Below are 23651 nucleotides of genomic sequence, written 5' to 3' on the forward strand. Positions count from 1 at the left end.
ACTTCTGGGCCAAGCCCACCCAGGGTAATAAAATATCTCTGGGGCTCATGACCCCATTCAAGATTGTGATTCCTAATTCAAGAGTTGTCTAAATGGTTTATGGATGCCCCTTTCTCCTCTGACCACACCCTCTCCCCATCCTTAGGCCTCATGCAAGGGGAGAGAGTGTCATCAGCTTTTCAGCACCAGCCATCCGGGCCAGATTCCAGTGGACACCAGCACACAGAGGAGTCTCCTTTGTTCTCCTCCATCTCAGGGTACAGTCTCCAAGGGGGGCTCCCCTGCAGTAAAACTCTGGGCAGAAGCATGTCAGAATGCTTCCTTTCGCTTTAATTGCATTGCTCTGCTATTTGTTGCTGCAGTGGGGCCCATGGCCTGCAGCTCTTCTGTCAGGTCCCACTGAGAGCTGCTCTGGACAGTAACTGGCTTTGGAGAGCTCAGGTGGAGCCATTAGGATGTTGGTGCTCTGCCCTCCAAGAATTAGATGGTGAGTGGTGTAATAATCTTCTTTAAAAATGCCTGTGTGTTGCCATTCAAGTCCAGGTGTTCCAGCAGCTGTGCTGGCCCCTGCCCTTGGAACCTACTGCCATGCTGCAACCACTCAGCAGAGTCTCTGCAGGACTGTTTTGTGTTAAAAAGACGAACAGAAGGTGATGTGCAAAAGCTCCTTGGGAGTGCAAACCAAACAGGAGAACCACAGTGTACCCAGAGGGAGACCGACCCCTGCCCATACTTGGATTTGTAACAGGGAGCTCAAAATGCAGGGCTGTCCCATGCTCTGTGCCACCGCTGTTCTTCAAGGGGCTTTGCTTGGGTTTGCTTTCTTCCCATATCAGTTCCTGAAATGAGACAGCAATTTAAGGATAAGTAATCAAGGGCAGGCTTTTCCTCCCCAGACACCACTTCTAACCACCCTCAGTTAAATGGTGGTGCCAAGGGAAAGGGCTTCAACGTTTGAGTCCCAAGACTCCAAATAAGCTTTGGAGCCATGCTTGCCTGTTTGGCTGACACTGCTGGGAGTGTGTAGATCATATTGCTGTTTGAGCCATCAGTGCAAAGAAAAGTTGATCCCTGTGTAACTGGGATTCTACCTCCATCTTCGTCTCTCTGTCAGAAGGCTGAGATCAGCTTAGCTTTTCAAACTTGCTGACTTACATTGAGGCTCTGGAATCTGTTTACTGTCACAGTTAGACAGACTCCCAATTCTGATGGCTTGTAAGGAAGATTGCAAAACCTATTTACAGGGTTTGCTTTGCTGTAACTATAGGAAGTCTTATGAAAAAGCTTAGGTACAGGTTATGTGGGAAGGTTCTTGATTTTGAGGGTTGATCCTTGCCTGTGGATGATATCACTGGCTTAGAACAATAATTCTCCTAACTAGATTGATTTATATGACAGTTTGCATTGGATTACATATCTGCTCTGTTTGTACGATACAGGGGGAAGTTCCAAAGACACAAATGGGCAGTTAGGTGCTCAAATTGCACTGAAAGCCAATGACAAGCAGACACCCAGCCTGCCCTTGAAAATCTCCCCTCTCTCTCCCCTCTGTACCATGTGTTGTCATTTTTTGCATGTCTGCTGTATCTTCATAGGCAGTAAGACTTTGAATGGGTGTGAAAGCAGGGACTGTCTGTGCAGGACTCCATGGTCCTGTACAAGAGCCCATGGCTATTTGAAGAGTTCTAATCCAGGAATTCTAAGCCAAGGTACCACAGCACCCTGGGGTGTCTTGAAAGCCTTACAAGGGTGCCATGGAGTACCACAGTTAGATGTACAAACATGATTCACAAGATAAAGTCTAAAGAGTCCAGAGGAGAGCCACGTCCATGATCAGAGGTCAAGAGAGCAGGCCTTATGAGGAGAGGCATGGGACTCTTCAGTTTGCAAAAAGCGTAGGCTCAGGGGAGACTTGGTGGCATCCTGTATCAGGGGTGTGCATCAGGATCTGGGACAATGTCTGTTCACCAGGGCTCCCCTGGTGAACAGAATAGTCAAGGAGGCACTGAGGTCCCACGGGTTCATTAGAGGTGGGTCCTGTCAGACCAACCTGGTGGCCTTCTACGACCAGGTCACCAAATCCTTAGATGCAGGGGTTGCAGTGGACGTAGTCTTTCTGGTCTTTAGGAAGGCCTTTGACACTGTCTCTCACCCCATTCTCATTAAAAAGCTCTGGGACTGTGGTATCGACACCTACACAGTCAAAGAGACCAGCAGGCATTGGGGGAGTCCCTGTTCCCCCGAGCACTCCCAGGAGTGACTAGAAATAATGGTCACAAGCTGGCAGAGGGTAAATTCAGATTAGACATCAGGAGGCGCTACTTCATGGTCAGGGCGGCTAGGATCTGGAACCGACTTCCAAGCGAAGTGGTGCAGGCTCCTACCCTGGGGGTCTTTAAGAGGAGGCTAGATGAACACCTTGCTGGGATCGTTTGACCCCAGTACTCTTTCCTGCCATGGCAGGGGGTTGGACTTCATGATCTGCTCAGGTCCCTTCTGACCCTACTAACTATGAAACCCCAAGGGAAGACAAGGTCCAGTAGTCACAAACTGCTGGAAGACCATTTTAAACTGGACATAAGGAAAAACCTTTTTACTGTCAGAGTCTCCAGAGTCTGGAATAGACTCCCCCCAGAAATGGTGTAAGCACCTACTCTGGATACATTCACAAAGCGTTTGGATAATTATCTTGCTGGGGTCATCTGACCCCAACTGACTTCCTGCCCTTTGGGCAGGGCCTGGACCCGATGATCTTACGAGGTCCCTTCCAGCCTAGGGTTACCATATTTCCAGGTACAAAAAAAGAGGACACCTGTGGGGAGTTGCGGGGAGAGGGGGCAGAGGGAATATAATGGTGGGGGGGGCAGTGACATGCTTATGCCCTGCCCCTGCCCATTCTGTTGATGTCACTGACAAGACACGCTCCCCAGCCCTTTTGCTGCATCTCACTCCAGACCCACTGACCCCAATCCTGCCAGTGCCCCTCACTCCCAAACAGCAGTACCATGCCCTCCACCCCTTGCTGGCACCCCTCACTCTCAAGCCACAGCCCCGTGGTGTTGCCACTGCTCTGCACACCCAACCCATAGTCACCTGTCCCATCCTCTGTGCCCTCACTCCTGATCTGCAGCTCCCTGGGCCCCTCCCAGCCCTGGTGGTACCCCTCACTCCCTACCCACAACCCCTACCCCCCAGTGCTGCCAGTGTCCTGCACTCTGGACCCACAGCCTCTGGCCTCCAGCCCTGCTAGTGCTCCTCACTCCCAACCTATAGACTCCTGCCCCCCCAGCCATTATGCGAGCAGCTCCTACATTGCACGCACTCCCACGCGCACTCTCTCTCTCTCTCTATCTCTCATGTTTAATTGGTTTGCTGAAGCCCATGTGGGGAGCACCTGACCCCCTACAGCCAATCACCTTGCCCACTGCTCCCAGCCCCAAGCAGCCAGCCTGGGATAGCAGAAAACCCAGACATTTACTCTTATTTTAAAAACCCACCTGGACACAGCACAGGGGTCCAAAAAAGAGGACATGTTCGGGAAAATCCAGACATATGGTAACCGTACAAAGTCTATTAAATAAACCCAAAGATTTCAAATAATAAATCCTGTTAAATCATTCTGCCCTGTAGTGGTCTTTCTGAGTTCTTTGCAAAAGGAGAATTTCTCTCTTCCAAAAAATTAGTGAAAAATAAGAGCTGGCATTTTCCCAGGGGTGCCTTGAGTCCAACGCAGGGTACTTCAGTTCCAAAAAGGTTGAGAACCATGGCTGTAATCAGTTTTTTTCCCACTTCATTGCAATAGAAGTTGGACCTCTGCCTCATCAGAAAATCTGCCTGCACAAACTTAGCCCAGCCTTTAAAAAGGAGAGCGGTCACAGTGCCTGTGTTCTGACCCTTCTCTTCAAGCACAGGCCCTTCTCCTATCTCTGGCCAGCAGCTCTTTTGGGATGGAATTACTCTGCAGGTCTCAGGCTGCAGTCTCCAGCCTCTAGCCATGATTACCTCAGCAAGCCTGACTCAGGTTCAGTAGCTGCTATTCAGGACCCTCTAAGAGCTACACTGATGACATTCATTGTGCTGATGGAAGTGACACTGGTTGTGCAGTTGGCCCCCTGAAAAAGCTCTACAGCCATGCCTTGACAGAAGCACACAGCAAACCACAGACCGAAAGTGACCGCAGACTGGGCCGCGGACCGGCAAACTGCAGACCGGCAAACTGCAGTCCGGAAGTGACCAGCAGAATGGCAGCCAATCCTTTTTTATACTTAGCATAAAAAAGGGTTGACTGCCACTCCGCAGTATGCTGGTCACTTCTGAATTTCTGGTCCAGCAGCCAGCTGTCCTGCAAACCAGCAGCCAACCCTTCAAAGCCCAGTACCAGGCCACGACCCGGGGGTTGGGAACCTCTGCTCTAATTTGTGATACTTTCTATGAAGTGCCATGAGTTAAAGCAGGGAGTTACATGTCTGTCAGCACCCTCAGTGACCAAGCATCTGATACTGAGGACAAAAGCATTGCAAAGGAACAGGTCTTAAAGCAATAAGTAAACTAAACTGATAGTTGACTACCAAGTGGGGGTTGGGGGGAGGAGGGGCTCTCCAAGATGGGATAGGTCTAGAGTACGACATGTCTCTTCCAAATGGTCATCCTGGTAGTTTGTTTCCTATAAACCCTTTGAATTCACTGGATTTGGGGCAGCATAAGCTATTTTGTTAATTTGCACACACTTTCTTCCTCCCTTTGCATCAAGGAGCATAGCTTTAAGCCCTTTTTGTTTATTGATTGCTGCTGTTTATCTGTTTTTTCTTGGCATCAGCAAAATACGGTTTGGAACTTCATTGGAGACCTCAGAGCTAAAAGATTTCCATGCTGTCCTTCAAGTGTGTCCAGGAACTTTTTCTTCTTAGTGCCATTGTGTGGCCTTCCTACTTATTTTTAACAGCACACTTTTAAACTACATCCAGGCTTCTGTGAAGGAAGATCTAATAAACCTATACAGTTATACAGTAACTTTGCCTTGCTGAGTCACTTAAAATAATTACTTAGCACTGCTCTTAGATCATGAGATAAAAGCTCTGGGTCTACTGTTGTTGTAAAACCAATGGAAGACATTCAACTTACATGGCTGCAATGCAAAGAATATTGTATCCACATTAAAAAACTTCCTTGTGCTGACAGGGTGCAAACTGCTTTGATTTTTGCTCTTCTGGGCAGTAGCAGCAGGACAGCAGATGGGAGGGTAAAGTCAACATTTACTGGAGTGAAATGAGGACATGCTGAACTGGATTCAGGGGCAAGTGGAGCAGATGACCGTTGGGACTGCACTTAACAGCTGGGCCAGTGCAAATGTTTTCTAAGCGATTAGACGGAGTTTTGTGAAGCAGCCTCTTGCTGGAAGAGCGCTTCCTCCTGGTCTGCTAGAAGTGGAGCGCTGAACGCTGCCATCTGCTCCACAAATTATTTTTTTTTACTGTTAGTTCAAAAGCAAAACTAGATCCGTGGGTGAAATTCATCACATGCCAAGCAGCCAGTAAATAGGGATTGCACGCTGCCTGCCTGTCAGATGCGGGCTTTACAGATCTGCGCCCTGCATGTAAAGTCAGCACTTAGCCAATGCCTGTCGCCATCTCTGGAGTATAGTTCAGGCCTGCATTGGTTCACATCCTCCCACTCTGGCAGTGTCACTTGCAGGATGCCTTCATTGTTGTTTTCCTGCCAGTTAGTATCATAACATGGTGTGCTGGCTGAGGAGACATCCCGTGCCCCCTATTCCAAGGTGTCCTGGGTGTGGAGGTGCTGATTTGCAGCTAGAATAGTCTGTTTTAGTCATATATGTTTACGGATCATCTGAGAGGTAACCTAGCACAGGGGCTGAAGAAAACTTTTCAGTGGACATGCATGTATGTATACACAAGCACATCATAGACTGAACTACTCTGCCAGCTGCTTTCCCTGGGGTCACCTTCTAGCTCAGCCCCCAACTCAAAATATGTCCTCAGAGGACCTGGGATGTGGCAACCCAAGAGGAAGGCTCAGAGGAGCCTCCCAAAGGGTGCTTAGCTCCCTGCACCACACACCTGCTCATTACCAGGGCCTTAGCCAAAGGGTCAGCTAGTCTTGAGAGCCACCCAGAGAACTAGGAAGCAGACAGGCATGGTGGGTCCCAACCTCAGATTCACCCCAAGCACAAGAGTGCCTGAGAAAACCCCTCCGCAGGCTCCAAGCCTTGAAGAGACCTCCTAACCATTGAGTCCAGTCTTCATACAACACAGGCACCCCTGCCATAAACATCTGTCCAGAAGGGAGCACAAGAACATCCCTTCTGACCCCAACCACATATCAGAGCCAAAAAATGCCTAATAGGAAAAAAATGACTCGCAAGTCCTGCAATATATGTAGCCTATACTGCTTCATTAGCATGTACACCTTGCATTGCATGGATTGCCAGGGCAATGAACCTTAATATAATAAAGTGTGAGAGGGATCTGAGAGCAGATTGGTATTGCAGTCACCTGGGGCCTCACACAGTCTGGTTCTTGTGGCAGGCGCATACAAATACACCAAGTCACCTGCCCCAGAACCCATCAAAACAGTGCAGTGTTTGGGATTTAAAGTGGAGTGAAGTGTTAGGTCTCTCTTACATGTGGTGCTTGACCAAAATTAGCAAACCACCTTCATCTAAGAGACTATCAGCAACATGTTCATTCCTGAGGGGTGCAGGGTCTCAATGTTGTTGGCCCTCACAATATTTGGCATCATGCTCAAAGCCCCAGCTCCTGGAGGCACACAACTGGGGGGAGAATCTTGACAGCTTCCATTTAAAAAGTAAAGTGGGTTTCTACCACTTCTGATTTAGGAGGGAAGTATGAAAATAAGATTCGAGTGTAGCCCAAGGGCTCAAAAACCAGAAGGCAAAGAAAAAGATCACAGGGGCTACTGTAGTTGTAGTGGTTGTTATATACTCATCATTTTGTAGCCCAGTTAATGATTTTTTAACACTCAGATTTGTAAAGTTTATATCTTTGTTGTGTAATCATTTTGTCTGGGTGATCAGAAGAAAGCTTTTGATCATTTATGTTTGCAGCATCTTCCTGGAGCAGGATGAGAGGAAGTGCTAGTACATTTTCCTAGGGTTTTACCTACATTTTTGGGGCAGCAAATTGTATCTGCACCAGTTTGAGAGCTTGAACTTAAGAGCAAATGGGAATAGAAGATGTACCCTGAAACACATTAAGCCAGCTGTGTTTGCCTTGTGGCTTTTTTCTTATCATATCTGTCCATCTCTGTGTGTGTGCGTGTGTGTCCCCAGTAACTTCATTTCTCTGGGAGATGTTGCCCACTTGTTATTTCTCTGGGGCTGGGCCCCTAGGTGGTACTTTCATCTTAGGCAGCTGAGAGGCAGCAGGACTTAAGTAAAAAATGGCCCCTGTGAAATAAAACCTGCCTTCTTTATTGACTACTTTAGCATTATTATGTAGTATGTAACCCATAGCTGATGCACATCTCTGCTCAGAGCACAAAGATTCCTAGCAAGCAGTGTTTTTCAGTAAAACCAGTGTGGAACCCAGGCCATATCTAGGCAAATAACTTAGTGCACTGAACAATGGGGCCTACACTGTGCTGCTCTGCATGTGCTTCCTCCTAAACTAGAAGCCATGTAGTCACATCTGCATGGTACTGTGGACAGGCTGATTATGATTAGCACTGATGAGTGACAAGGTGATATCTTCTATTGGACCAACTGCATGGTTGAGATAAAGTTAGACAAAGTTTCAAATGCAAGGCATTTTCCATCAGGTCTGAGGAGAGAAGTACACTCAGGATGATTAAGAACAGTGGGTAGCCTGGAGAAGGGAGAAATTCCCAGGGGTAGCAAACAAACAATTAGCAGAAGAAAAGAAGTTGGATGACTAGGAGATCAAGACCTATCAAAAGGGAGGAGGGTCATTATCACCTGGAGTGTGTAGTGTGAAGTATCACCAAGTATTGAAGGAAGGTAAGTGGTGAGATATTAAAGACAGTTTGTATGCTGAATATTTTCATATACTGTAGTTAATTTTTCCTATCTTTTTTTACCTGAAAGGATATTTTAATGCTTAGGAAGATTGAGGTTTATTCCCTCTTAACACATATTAATAAATATATGCTTCCAAAAAATCAGAAAGAGCTATAGAAATACTACCAGGAGCTTCCTCACTGGGTTTCTAATTAACAGTCAACAGTTGCCTAGAAACCTACTTCAGCACTGTGTCTCTGTAATTCTGCTGATAGGGAAGTGTTTGGTGTTCTATGCTTTCTTATAGATACCTTTTCTCTCCTGGCTGCAGTATCCATGTGATATATGAGCATTACACATTGTCAGTTTCCCTTTCACTTTAAATAAGGGATGTTGCACAATATGCTGAAGAAATCTCAGAGCTGTCAGTGTCTGGTTTAAATGAGTAAACTTAACTAATCATCCACTCTGGAAATCACACTGCCTGGTTGTAATATTAGTGCTTTTATCTTGGGGAGCATATATTATCTAAGGATCTAAAAGCACTTTATCCTAATGTGTTCTTTCTATAGGTAGAGAGACAGAGGAAACAAAAGGTTTAGTGACCTGCTTAGCATCACAAATCAAGTCATTCTCAAGGCCTGATCCATTCCTCATGACTCTCAGAATCTGATTCCAGCCATTAAATCATAGTTTGTTCATGAGCTGTTTGTGGCCATGAAAATAATATCTCCACAATGCATACTTTTAAAAAGAGACATTAGGTCCTATAAATTAAAGGATTTACTTCAGGGTGCAAACAGTTATCACCTGATGTCTCATTTGTCCCACCATAAAATTTCTTATGGTGGTACAAATGCTGAGGATGTCAATATCCTTTGACACAATAATGTCAAACATGACATGAAAATTAGTGGCACAGCTTAAGGTGGTAATAAACTCTGCCCTTTATTGCAGCAGGCATCTATTTTCTCTGTCAGGTTTTTTCTGTTCTGAGTCTGGCTGAGCAGGGAAAATGGAGAGCTTTCCCTTGTCCCATACCATCAAGGGTCTACACGACAGGGGGCAATTTGTTTCACCCAGTAAAGTCGATCAGCTGTGCCACACCACATTGCGGCACAGCTGATCCTCTTCATCTGGCAACATCTATTTCTAGTCTAAGATGTGCATCATTGTAAAGACCCTGATGTATAAACTGGTAACAGACTCACTGCTAGTAGCCAGCTGATTTACCAGGCAGATTAATGCAAGGGTCTGCTCCATCTTACATTGGCACTTTGAATTTGTGCAAAATCATGCTGTATAAATAAGTCACAAGAAATGCCTTTGTGAGTAAGAATTTGCATTTTCACATTGGTTGGGTCTGATTTTCAGGAGTGTTGAAATCAGTCAATACTGCAAGTCCTTCCAAACTCTGGGCCTCAAAACCTCTGAGTTTTTTCTTCTTCTGTGATGTGTGTGTACAGGTTGGGGTTTCCTGTGCTGGCTTGTGTGCTACACCTGAAATTGATTGAAGCCTTTTAATTAAGTTTCCAAAGGGTGAATCTACACATGTGCTTTACTGGTGGAGTAGAGTAGTTAGCTTCCCAGTATAGTGTCACCATCTACACATACACTGGTATCAGGGCACAGTAAATTAACTCCACCATAAGATAGTACTGTCTACTAACTTATAGCAGTCATTTACTGCACTGCAGTGCACATGTGGACAGTGACTGGGACAGCAGCACTTTGAGCTGGGGTGGGGCAGCCCAGACTGGCTGCAGGCTCAGGGTGGGGGGGAAGGGTCAACTATACAGCTCTGCAGTTTCAGCACTCTCATCCCCCAGCTAGCCCCTCTGCTGCCCAATGCTGTCACTCAGAGCCCACGGCTGACCCCCCAGGCCTGCTGCCAGCCTGGGGCTGCTCCACCCTGGGTCAAACTGCTGCTGTCCTGAGCGCACATGTAGATGATGCACTCAGGAGCAGTTTAATCCTGCTCAAACTCCTCCAGAGTTTATTGCATAACATTAATTACATGTTTAGATGCACCCAAATAGTAGCATTTTACGCAGACAGAGAGGACTCTTTACATTTTAATGGGTGTTGTCAGGGAAATTATTAATTTCATTCCTAATGATTTTTGCAAGTGTGCTGTCATGTTAATTCCATCACAGTTATGTTTTTCTTTTCTTTTCTTTTCTTAAGGTTTTGCAGAGAGCATTCTCATACTTTCCATCAGATTCTAAAACAAGTTCACTTACCCCAGCAATGCCAAGAGGTCTAGTTGGTAACCATTAGAAGACTATTGCAGAAATAATTAGAACAAGTTATCATGGATATTCATTAAAATACAATTATTGTGAAGCCATGTTGCATTATTATACTTTTTCACAGCCATCATTCACTCAGTGTACATTATTCCATTTTATGCATGGACAGCCTTTGTAGATATTTGATTCATATGAAACACCACAAAAATCATATCTGTTGTTCTGCTTAGTGCTTCTTGGTGTTTACTCTAAATTGCAAAAGCAAATTTAATCTAGTCAGTTTAACAAAGAGGATTTAGATAGCAATTCAGAAATTTAAAACTGGGGAAGAAAGTACTACTCCATGACTGATTGCAGGTGTGGCCCTAATTTCCGTAACCAGCCATGGATCTGAGATGCAGTTTATGCCATGTTTATAGTACTTCAATTCTGGGACCTGCTGAATGGGTGAAGTTACATGTTACATTTAGACCATATGGAATCTGGGAATGTTAAGTGGTGTCAAAATTTGAACATGATGTGGGTGATCACATGTTAAGGGTTAATGCCATTTCTTGCATTCATAGCTCTGACTTGCCACTAGAGGGCTGGCAGGCCAGGGACTTGGCTAGAAACCAGGTTCTGTCCCTGCTCTGGGTGGAGGGTGAAGGGCTGGGAGCAATGCATTTTTGGATGCTGGAGGACTGCAGATTGCTTGTTTTATCCCATAGAGCAAACTGAAGTTACTCTAACATAAGCTACATATCACAGCCCACAGTTAACCCTCACCTGAAGTGGCATAATTTTGAGACTCTCCAAGGGCACTTAACATGAGTTAACAAGCTTTAATGTGTGGGTGCCCATGTTTTCAGCACTCTTTGTATGCTCTAAGTGTAACTTGTAACTTCACCCTTAAGAGCAGCCTGAGAGTTGCTTTAGCCAACCTGTACTTGGCTGCTTATGGAGAGGTGAAGAATGGAAATAGATATTTTTTCAAAGGAAGGAAAAAACACATGATGAGCATCTGAAATGCCAGGTTAGCCACCAAAGTCCAAAAGGAGCTCATCAATCCATGGCAACTGCCTGTGGTAGATTAAAAATTATATAATTCTGGAGTAGGTAGTAAACAGGGAATCTCTGGCTGCATAACATTATTATTTTGTGTTGGTTTAATTTTCAGATCATTTTATTGTAATCCATTTTGAACCATTGTTAAGTTAAAGACATGATTGGCAGTTTAAATTTTAGATTATAGAATTATTGCTCGAAACAAAATGCCATACTTTCCTGGCTAGGGACAAAAGCTGGGTTTCAACTGGGGAGCAGAGGAGGCTGGGAACATCTTGAGAATGAATATCTCCCTGTAATACAAAATTAGTCTTTTATTTTTAGGGTGGTGTTTGCGAAATCAACCTGTTAGTGCTTTCTAAAATCTTATAGAGCCACCCCTTTTCTGAGTGGTACCAAATAACAGGGCTTTTAGATCCATTTTAAATTGGAAGATAAATCAATGTCATGGAGTCTGGATTTTTCTTTTACTGTAACTGATTTATTTACACTATATCTATGCCAGGGGAGGGCAGTTATTTCAGGCGGAGGGCCGCTTACTGAGTTTTGGCAAGCTGTCGAGGGCCGCATGGGTAACCCCGCCCCTTGACAGGTGCCTTACCCCTGGTTGCCATGAAATCCCTCCCTCTAACCCCTGACCTTTGCCACAAGAAGCTCCTCCCTTTGCTCCTGGAAATACTCCTTTCAGCAAGGTGTTTTGCCATCTCAGAACCAGAAAAAAAATAGATCATATTCTAAGAATCAAACATCTACAACACTCATTAATTTCATTTCAAAAAATATTTTTGTCCTGATTTACATGCATTTGTGTAGTGTACATAGAGGTAATCACACAATAGCTTAAAATGAAGTCTTACTCTTGTAAACTGTAGGGGCATGGGGAGTATGGAGGGTGGGTATAGATTTGTGGGGGGCTGTGGGTGTGTGTGGGTGGTTTGTGGGGGTGGATAGGTGTGTGGAGGGAGGATTTGGGTGTATGTGGATATGTGAGGTGTGGGTGGGTATGAGGTTTGTGGGGGAGAGGGTGGCTGGGGTGTATGAGAGGGTGTGGGTGTGGGGGTCTGCATGTATGGCAGTGTGGGGGGGTGGGTGCATGTGTATGGGTGAGGTGCTTGTGGGACTCGCCTTATGAACACACACACTATCCCTCCCTCCCTCATTGCATACACACACACAGACACACACTCTTTCTCTCTCTCTTTCACTCCTTCCCTCATTGCTTTCTGTCTTTCTCCCCCTCTGTCACTGCATGCGCATGTGGGCAGACACATGTGCACACACACAAACACCCCCATTCCTGGCCCCAAGGTACCAGCAGCCCTGTGGTCCCACGGTCTGGTGATGCAGCTCAGCGCCATGTGGTGCTGGAGAGGTGTGCAGGGAAGCAGTGAAAGCTGGGACAGACAGAGGCTTCCAGTTTGGGGGGGCTGGAGGTGGGGCAGGGCTGGGCTGGCCAGAGGGGGCACCAGGAAGCGGTCACAAGGCACCACGCTCAGCAATAAAGGGACAGTTACCAGCTCCTGTTCCTGCTGCTGTTGCTGCTTCCATGGCAATGCTATACATGCAGCAGGCGCCTGAGCACTGGGACTGCCACAGAGACTTTGGGCTGCATGCAGGCGGGGTAAGGTGCCACGAGAGGGACATTCCACTCCATCAGGCACTGAGCACCTTTACAAAAGCAGCTTCTTCCCTGCGGCCGCAGAAGCTCACCTGTGTGGGGCCCACCGGTGCTGAGGCAGCGGCATGCTCTGGAGCTCCAAATTTGCCTGGCACTGCTGTCTGCACGAGGGTCCACCCTGCCTATCTGGCATGGGCTGTGGATAGGAGCCATGGGCAGGGGGGGAGAAGTGTGTGTTATAAATGCAAAACAAAGAAAAAAGGTTTATTTATCTCAGTAGTTTAAAATGCCTTGCTATTATTAAATATCAGTTATCTGTTCGGCATCAGCTGATATGGTTGGTTAATCATCGGCTATCGGTATCAACCAAAAAAATCTTTATTGGTGCACCCCTAACAACTTTGCATGCTCTGGGAATTTAAAGGAGATGGATTCTTTCTGAAGATTAAGTGGAGTGAAGTGGAGAAAAGTAGCAATGACTACAGGATATTTTTTGAAAGCAGTAATATAAGTAATATTATTTTTCAGCTATCTGAAGAGTACTACTGTGGAAACTTGACCTATACTTCTACCTTCTTATCTAGACTTGCCACTTAAGACAGCTTGTCTAATATTACTGCTTTAAGGAGTCTGAAGGCTTAGAACATGCAAAGGGCACAAGAATAAAAATAAAAACCATGAACTGGCAAAAACATGTGGCCTTGGCCACTTCTTAGAGGAGAAATTTGTAATACGGTGCAAATTAGGAAAAAATGGATAGGGAAAGGACTCATTAACACTTTTATAGCAGGAACCGCCAGATAGCACTTTTTCTCAGTATGTGGGCAATGTGCAGTTTAATAATTTTGATGTCTTTAGGTTGCTGTTGCAAGCAGTGAAGGAGTTTAATCTCTGTCTTAATCACCAATGAAAGTCAGTTCTTGAGGCACAATTACGTCGTGGTAACCAGGCAAAGAAAGGGATACAGAGGGAAATTCCCACATGCTATTTATGACCACTTTTGCTCAAGGAAATGCATACAACGACCAAAAAATAACGCTAGCCAATAACATCCTTTCTCCTTTTATTGGTGCCAATCCGATAGCCAACTGATAAATTGGTGCAACCCTAAAAGTTGTAAGTGTAGCATTACATGTGGGCTTATAAAACTGATAACTTCAAAATCTGAACTAAGGGACTGACCATCATCTCATATATGGATTTGTCAGAACCTGCCTGTTTCATTGCTTAGGTTAAACATCACACTTTAGCTTTAAACTTTAGCTTCAGGAGCTTGGTTTATTTATTTTTTTCAAATATTGGAGTGTCACCCAGAACCTGTGGATTTTATCTAGCTTCTATCACTACTAAGAGGCCAGAAGCAGATCTAAGCTCTCCATTTTAAAATGTCAATGAAATATGGAAGCCACAGAAAAATATAATGGGTGAACAGATGCCAAGAATCTTTGTGCTAGCAAAGGCTCTAATAAGTAATAACTTATGCTAACCAGTGCCAACCTGAGAGGTCACCAGGCATTAGGCAGCACCAAAGGGTGTTGAGGAACTGAGGGTATGTTTTGCAGGTAATTTTTGTACCTTTCTAGGTACTTGCCTGCTGCTGACAGTGGTTTTAGGCATCTGTGAACGATGTTGCACCCAGATCCTCAGCCATTCCTAGGAAGAGTTGTTTGGAGTGAATTTGGTGTGACTGTCATGGCCTCTTATCGTGACAGAGTGACAAACCCTTCCCAAGAGCCGTATTTAAAGAGATAGAGAAGAAGCTAGAGAAATAATGGTCCATGTTTCACACTAGGTCATATACACTGGGCCAAATCGCAGTCTTCACTTACAGTTCTGCCCTCCAGGGTGGATAAAAATCAGCACAAAAAAATTTTAATCAGATTTTTTTATTTAAATCAATGTTTTTTTTAATTTAATCGGATTTTTTTATTAAGATGGTTTAAAAAAAAATAAACCTATATAAAGATAGTTTTAATTTAAGATATGTCACAGCTCAAAGATATCATCATGGAATAGGGATTATAACTTCTAATTATATACGATTTGAGAAAACATATTCATGTAACCTTTTTATAAAAGTTTTATAAATAGGTCACAACAGGCCATGGATTATATTAGGGGTCCAATCTTATGGGGTTCCCAGAGGCTCCTGTCTAGATGAATAAAGATTAAAGAAAATCACTCTACCCAATGGGACTCAGTAGCCAGTCTAGAACAGCATTTCTCAACCCATTGGTCACAACCCAAAAGTGGGTTGCAAGACTAGATGAAAGAGTCAAAAACAAACTTTAAAAATGGATACTCCTTTAAAGGAGAAAAACAGCAGAGCTGTGGCTTTTCCCTGGCAAGCTGGCAGACTTCCAGCCTGCAAGGGGCTGCTTGGGTCTGCCCTGCCCCAGACACCCACCCCGTGCCCCACACACTGGGGGACTGGGACCTGGGGGTGGAGGACAGCAGGTTGGGAATGAGGGGCACTGAGTTGGGACTGGCCACTGATGTTTATAAAAGGGTCCTGATACAAAAAACGTTGAGAACCACTGGTCTTGAAGACCCCGTTAAGCATCTCTGTGATGCTTAGTTTCAGTTCTCAAACTGTAGATGTGTGTCTCCAGAGATAATATCCTTATTAACAGCAGTATATGGAGATGAGAGATAACAGATCTGATTACCTGTGCATCAGCTCTCTTGTCTCTGCAAGTTTGTGTAGACAGTCAAGCCCTTACCTCTCTCTAAAAATACAAAGTTTCAAGAAGTTAAATGAATAAAGGATACCAAACAACAAGAATGTACTTTTTGTAGAAAACAATGATTAAATTGAGGCTTCCTGACCAGTAGTTTAAATCATAATTTAAATCATGTTTTAAATCAATTTGATTTAAATCAAATCCACCCTGCTGCCCTCTCCTCTGCCTAAAGGAGATGAAACTTGATGAACCTCAGCTGGTGAGGAACTTTTTTCCAAATATGTCTAGCAAAGGATAAGGTTTGCTTTCGAGTGCTTCATGGTTTCATAGTTGGTAGGGTCAGAAGGGGCCTGAGCAGATCATCAAGTGCAACTCACTGCCATAGCAGGAAGAGTACTGGGGTCAAACAGCCCCAGCAAGGTGTTCATCCAGCCTCCCTTAAAGACCCCCAGGGTAGGAGCCAGCACCACTTCTCTTGGAAGTTGGTTCCAGATCCTAGCCGCCCTGACAGTGAAGTAGCGCCTCCTGATATCTAATCTGAATTTACCCTCTGCCAGCTTGTGACCGTTATTCCTTGTTCCCCCAGTGCTCAGGGGAACAGGGACTCCCCCAGTGCCTGCTGATCCCTCCTAACTAGTTTGTAAATGGCCACTAGATCCCCCCTCAGCCTTCTCTTGTGGAGGCTGAACAGGTTCAGGTCCCGTAGCCTCTCCTCATAGGGCCTGCCCTGCTGCCCCCTGATCATGTGAGTGGCCCTCCTCTGGACCCTCCCCATGTTGTCCACATCCCTCTTGAAGTGCGGCACCCAGAAGTGGACGCAGTACTCCAGCTGTGGCCTGACCAGTGCCACATAGAGGGGTGGATCACCTCCTTGGACCTGCTCGAGATGCATCTGTGGATGCATGACAAGGTGCGGTTGGCCTTCCTGACCGTGTCCTCACACCGCCGACCCATGTTCATCTTGGCATCAATGACTCCAAGACCCTTTTCTGCCTCTGCGCTGACGAGAAGGGAGTTCCCCAGCCTATAGGTATGGTGCTGGTTCTTCCTCCCCAGGTGCATCACTTTGCACTTGTCAGTGTTGAATCCCATCCTATTCTCATCTGCCCACCCTTGTAACCTGTCTAGGTCCGATTGCAGCCTATTCCTCCCTTCTAGCTTGCCCACGTCTCCCGACATTTTAGTGTCATCTGTGAATTTGAACAGTGTGCTTTTTACCCCCTTGTCCAAGTTGCTGATGAAGATGTTGAACAGTGCGGGCCCGAGGACCAAGCCCTGGGGGCCCCAGTGCCCACATCTCTCCAAGTCGAAAATGACCCATCCACCACCACTGTCTGGGTGCGACCCTCCAGCTAGTTGGTGACCCATCTGCCTGTGTAGGTGTCAACACCACAGTCCCCGAGTTTCTTAATGAGAACGGGGTGAGAGACAGTGTCAAAGGCCTTCCGAAAGTCCAGGAAGACTATGTCCACTGCTACCCCTGCATCTACGGATTTGGTGACCTGGTCATAGAAGGCCACCAGGTTGGTCTGACAGGAACCCGTGTTGGTTGCCCCTAAGCCTAACTTCCCCTGCTGGCTCCTCGTGGACATGCACCAGGATAATTCTCTCAAAAAGCTTGCCCAGGATCAAAGTAAGACTAACTGGCCTATAGTTTCCTGGGTCCTCCTTCCTCCCTTTTTTGAAAATGGAAACCACATTGGCCCTTTTCCAGTCCTCTTCACTTCACTCCCCTACTGTACAAATCCCCTCCGGGTTTTATTTAGCCTTCCTCAGAAGCATTGGGTGTTGGCTGCAGCCAAGGCTGGGGACTTTGACTAAGGTGTGCTGATGCTCTTGCTAGGATTAAAAAACAAAACAAAACAAAGGTTTCTCGCTGGAGGGTCTTACTCTTACTCCTCCGCTTAGGAACATTTGAGTTCAGGAAAATTTTACCCCACGGTCAGACTGGCATGACCTGTGGAAGTTTTTGCCTTCCTTTGTAGCAGGGGTATGTTCCTCTTCCTTGGCTCTATTGAGCATATTTTAATACCAGCTTCCTGTTCTTGCAGTGGCAGGATATTGACACCCTCATCCCCGTGCTTTACCTGTGACAAGTTAGGGTGTTTTTGATGTTTCAGGCATTCTGCCTGGTAGTTGTGTGTGAGGGTTGTTCATGACGTTTTTCTTATGAAAAGGTTAGACAACTTGTCTAGGATGGTTTACTCAGGATAATCCTGCCTTGAGCAGGCGTAGACTAGATGACCTCCTGAGATGTTTTCTAGCCCTGCTTTGCTGTATTTTGTGAAGGGTATGCTTGAGTCCCTATGGGCCTGAGGTTGGCAGGGGGTTTTGACTCCTCCAGACCCTGATAATAAGCTATGTTTCAGGGACTACAACACAATACTTTCATAAGCTTAATGCAGCCTTTCAGTATGTTCCCCAGAAGTAGGAATCCAGCTGGTTCACAGCCCTCCGCTATAACTGAGTATGTCCAGGCTTGAGGGGCATATTGAGTATGCTGCAGAGGTAGAACTCGTCCCCTCAAAGGATCAGCTGGGGATGATGGGGCCAACAATGTGGGTAAAATGGGATCTTCAGTTTCTCCTCAGTCCATACACAGGCAAAACTTCCATTGTTTGAGAGGAGCTTAAGGATTTCACGTGGCCCAGTGGTGATCAGCATGACCTGGCAACAGCAGATACCAGAGGACCTACCAGCACTCTCTGTGACCCTAGCCAGCCTGTAGTGTCAAAAGAAGGATCTAATTGGGCAGGCTCCACTGGTCACATGAGAATGGGGCATGTATCAGTGTTTGGAGAGACACCTCTGTCTGGTACAAAGTGTAAAGATGACAAGGCACATCGTGGAGCTGGGCCCTCAGGTGTCCAGAGTATAAGACGAACAGAACCTGTCTGCTTTTGCCATGGCCTGTGCAAGAAAGAAGGGCTGGAGCTTCAGGCAGGTATCAGGCCTGGCCTTTGTTTTGATTCCTTGACTATGCAGACACGGTGACATGGCTGGAACTTTAGTACCACGTGTGCAAGTTCTGTGTGTGTATACATATGTGTTTACACACACACATACATGCATGCACACACACACTTACATTCTATACAGTAGAGCCCAGATCATGGATTTCTTAGAAAATATCTGTTTTACTCTTCTTTTCCCAGCACCTCTGCTTTTCCCTCTCTAGCACTGATGAGCCTGCTGCTGGTTTTCCTCTATCCCCTCTTTGGTCTGGGACAGGCTACCTTGCCAGAAGGCCAGTTCTCTTCCATGTTCTCTATATCTCCTTGACAGGAAGGCCCCAGGGACTCAACAGAGGGGTCCATTTCACCTTCCCTCAGGCCCCCTCCATGGAGGCCATACATAAGTTGCATAATGTAAAGAAGGCCCAGAGGCACAGCCTATGAAAAATACAGGCCAAAGGCAGCTGTGGGGCCAGAGGGGCTAGATGCATAATTCACAGCAGAGTGGCTTATGCTTATCCCAGTCGAAAGCGAGGCCTCCCTTTCTAACATGCACATAGCTATTATACATGAACCGTACTGCAGAATGCTGTGGGTGCATGAAAATTAACTGACCCCCTGAGATAATTGCTAGATGGTTCTCCTCCCAAATTAACCTTTTGACATTTCTGTCCTCTTTCCTGTTTCTCCTTCTCCTTTATTTTCCTTTTCCCCCCTTACTCTTCAATTTCTGTTCTTCTTCTCTGTTTCAGCAAAACAATATCAGTCAAAATAATTGATGATGAGGAGTATGAGAAAAACAAGACCTTCTACCTTGAGATTGGGGAGCCACGTCTGGTGGAGATGAGTGAGAAGAAAGGTGGGGGATCTGCTCTGAGGCTGAGCCCAGCCTGCGTGTGCCTGTCCTCATCACTCATGGATGCCTGACACTTGGCAATACGTAGACTCTGATGCACACATTCCTCTGTCTATGTAAAAGGGCAGGAGCCAAGTCACCAGGGCCTTGAGCTGAACAAAACCATGCCATTACACTTTGAATGTGGATGTGAGGTCCTGTAGTTGAATACTGAAAATATGAGCCAGATTGTTTCCTGGCATAGATCTCCCTAACTCTGACTTCAGTGGCACTGCACCTGTTGATGTCAGCTGAGAAGCTGTCCTTAGTATGTGGTACTGAAATGGTGCTGTGCAACCCACTTCCTGCTGCATCAAAGATATTTATTATTAAGCTATTTGTTATTGAAGAATATAATCCAGAAGCAAATTGGCTGAGATACCCAACCAGCCCCCACTCTGATGGCCTAATTTCTTTTTCCGTGCAGTACTATGTATTGTGTGAACTATTACTTAGAGCAATGTAAACCAAGTTACATCATTTTAGAGTTCAGTCTGTTGAGAGGCTCATTTTCATCACAAAGTCACCAAAGCTCAGTGACAGGCTTTTTGCTCCTTTACATACATCACTGAGGCAGGATGTGTTGCTGCCTTCTCCCTTCACATCATCTCAATAACTGTCTCGCCTGGTTGAATTTAACGCATGAGTGTGTGAAGCCAACCATTTGTTTTGCCTTTGTCTTGTGTTCCCACAGGAAATTCATTACCCTTAAAATACTTGACCGTGAGGAATATGAGAAAGAGTGCAGTTTCTTCCTTGTGCTTGAGGAACCAATATGGCTACGAAGAGGAATGAAAGGTGTGAGAGTAAAACCAGACCAAACCTCGAGAAATTGTAGTCTGCTTTCTCTGTGTCTCCCTACTCTCACACTTGCTCTCTCCTCGCACTTTGGCTTCCAAGTATTTTGCCATATCTCCTCTAAAGCTTAGCAACTTTCCTTTTTTTGTTGTTGTTTATTTATTTATTTGTTCCTTTTTTATAATGATATTCCCACTGATTAGACCCCACTCAATCAAGGTTGGCATTAAATAAATACTCATCTTGTGGTAAGCTGTTGAGCAATCAGCTGTGAAAAGCTCACACTCATGAGGCAATGAATTAAAGCACTCCTAAGAATAAATCATTATGGTTCACACCTGCTAAAACCTGCAATGGACAGAGAAGATCAACTCTTTCATCCATATTGCTGGGATGCTTTTGACAAAGGCTATCTATCAGCATCTAGCCACTAGAAGTGTCCTACATCTCACTTTCCACCCAATAGGACGCAGTGCAGCACATAGCCATGTTGAAGAACACAGGATATTGACATTAAAACCATATCAAAAGCTGAAGACATTTCAAAATGCTGCAGTATAATTGGATATGTGCACTTGGGTTTAATCTAACAAAATCCAGCCTTTCCCAGTGAAAAAAATGATGTTGCTCACTTTTGATTGGGAGATTAGCAAATTCAAATAAAATCACATTCTGAAAGTTATACTTTTAACCTATTTGACACAGGTATAAAGAACTCAAAGTAGCTCAAAATCATAGCCCCTACAAATTATTCCAGTAGGGCTTCTGTGGTCAAAATTGTAGTCAAAGTACCTGGAGGCAAAGAAGTAACCTGCATGGAAGGTCCAGTTAAAGAGACATATTTCTAAACCAGGGGTTGCTCACCTTTTGACACAATGGGCCGCTGCTTGTGACCCGGTCCCCACTGTGGGCCACAGTCACTTGCAAAGGGAATAGATAGGAAAGAGCAGGCAATTAGGACCCTGGTGGCACCTTCTCCTTTCCCGTGGCTGGAACATTCAGCCAAGGGCCAGATCCAGTCTCTTCATGGGCAGGATCTGGCCCATGAGGCACAGACTACAGAATCCTGCTCTATATATCTCTTCAAAAGGGAAATTAAATCAATTTCCACTTTCGTCCCACAGAACAGAACCACGTCTCTAAAGCAACTGGAAGCGCATTCTTGGAAAGAAAAGGGATACTTACTTTTCTAAACTGGTTTTACTCTGAGAAATTAACTTAAAAATACTGGACATTCCTCCCACCTGTGACCAGTCCAGGAAAACAACCCTATTTACAACAACCCTAGGGCATCTGCTTAAAGTCTGCATTTAAGTGCTGTCCTGAACCAGAATGGACTCAAGCACATGTTGACATACTGGCCTGAATCAGGGCCCTGTGTATCACTTCAAGCACATGAATAATTCCATTCCCTAGGGCTGCTTGCATGCTCAAATTTGCAGCATGTTGATTACTGGAGGGCAATGGAGCTAAAACTCACTTTATGTCTATGCAGTGTTGATGTACAGAGGCTGAAGCATAATGCAATTTTTTTAGTTCTTTTTTCCCTAGTATGTAAAAAATAGCCTATTACCGGGGAAAAAATCCAAATGCCTAAGAAATGTTTCTTCATTTGTAGCTACCATATTATAAAGCAATAATTAATTGCACCAATGAACAAAGAATCAAAGAGGAAGATAATATAGCCTGGTTTAATACCTGACTCAGACAAGGCATCCTCTCCAGAGTGGCAAGTAAAACACACCTTTTTTTTGGCTACAAACAGTTCTGTCTTCGGGAGAAAAAAAAACATTCAGCAAGCAACTTTAGAGCACAAAGATGATCCCAAACAATTCTGCCCTGCCTAAGACAAATATTCTTAACTAGCTAGTTACATTTGCACTGCCAAGTGCCAGAAGGTACAGGGCCTGAATGCTAAGGAAGAAAGGGATGCACCCTGGCACTGAGCTCTCCATAGAAGAGATAGGGCCCAGGAGTGACTGCGCTGAGCTTCCCTGGTTAAACCAGTGGAGTGAGAGATAGTTAGCTTGGCCACCTTTATACCTTCTGGGCAGTATTTCCCAATGACCTTGCCACCACTTCGTGCCAGCTAGGCATAAACAGACCAGGACAGAGGAGAGCACAGACTTGGCTCACAAGCAGCCTTTGGAAAAGGTGTGCCTACCTCCTGGCATACTTTGTGTAAACAATGGCTACATTTCCAGTCCTCCCAGAGAAATGTGGTGGTGAAATCCAGTTCTGCTGACCATCCCAGCAAGCTTCTTGCCTCCTGTACATTCCCCTTTCACTCAGGGACCAGGGTTGCCTCTTGTCTAGGACCAGCCCTTTCCACCCTAACACACAAAACAGCCAATTTTGTGAAGCACCAAAAGGACACTTCAGCAATGCTGCATTTCCCTGGTGAGAGTGTTTTAACTCTCCTGTACATAAAGTTTGCAGGTATCTTATGTGATTGCCTAGGTTGAGCTAGTGGAAGAGTCACCTCAGTCTGACACAGTAGTGGAAAGCACTGCCATACCAGCAAATGGGACATGTCCTATGGGAATAGTACAGTGATGCCAAGACAAAATGAGCCATGGACACTGGTGGTTATTGATACTGTGTCCATTGGCTGCCTGGGGAGCTGCATAGGTTGAGTGTTACCAAGTCTTTTGAATTTCTCATGAATCTTGCAGTATCTGGCATGTTTATCTTAAAGTTCCAGCTGCTGGAGTCAGGCAGTAATAAGAGACTATTAACTTCCCATTAAAAACAATGTATTTAGCTCTTGCAGTTACCAAGAAAATCTTGAAAATGGAAAGAAGTCTGGTCAGGGTGTCATCTTAGAGACTAACCCATTCACAAATGTGTAACCTTCAAGATTTTGCTATCAGAGACAAAGAAAAAGGAATTAAAACCTCCTGTATGTGTATTTTTCAGATGCCATTGTTTTTATGCTCATTAAACACTTGGAGTTGGCACCACTGTAGGCTTAGCACTTCTGGAATCAAGCCTCAGTGTCCTCAAAATGGAAGAGCCTAAAATCATTTTTGAAAATAGCAATCTGCTCCCCTTTCTACTTCAGTCCTCCTCTCTTTAAAACCACTCTAATAAATAGCTCCCAGCCTCTAACAAACGGAGTGTTGTGAGAATCAATTAGCTAAAATGTGTTGAGTGCTTGAAGGATCCAAAAAGCTACATGAGTGCTAACAGAGTTATTTTTTTAACAGATCGTCAACTGTCATTTTTTTAAGTGACAGAAAAAATGCTGTACTTTATTTGAGTGAAGCCCCAGCACAAACTGTACTTCTTTCATTCTCCACTTCCCATAAAAATCAGGCCATCTTAGCAGTTGTTGTTTTACATTTAGACTGCTAAAGGAAGTCACAGAATATAGCAGAGTACCCTTGCATACATCTCTTGGGTCA

The 23651-nt window shown here is 45.2% G+C and overlaps 1 protein-coding gene across 8 annotated transcripts in view; it reads left to right on the top strand.

Moving 5' to 3' along the window:
• Positions 1 to 23651, top strand: part of SLC8A1 (solute carrier family 8 member A1) — a 342186-nt gene that overhangs the window by 263852 nt on the left and 54683 nt on the right. For 4 of the 8 annotated variants that reach the window (XM_090052649.1, XM_090052667.1, XM_090052658.1 and 1 more), the window contains exon 3: positions 20141 to 20244. The exons of 1 other annotated variant lie outside the window; for it this stretch is intronic. In XM_090052649.1, the coding sequence (XP_089908775.1) occupies positions 20141 to 20244 (104 nt within the window). Of the gene's footprint in view, positions 1 to 19303; positions 19411 to 20140; positions 20245 to 23651 lie in introns of all 8 variants that reach the window. 3 more of the 8 variants (XM_090052634.1, XM_090052627.1, XM_090052643.1) reach the window with 1 other exon arrangement.

This window comes from Crocodylus siamensis, chromosome 1 (genome assembly GCF_052110815.1).
Source record: "Crocodylus siamensis isolate JL-2025a chromosome 1, ASM5211081v1, whole genome shotgun sequence".
NCBI lineage: Eukaryota > Metazoa > Chordata > Crocodylia > Crocodylidae > Crocodylus > Crocodylus siamensis.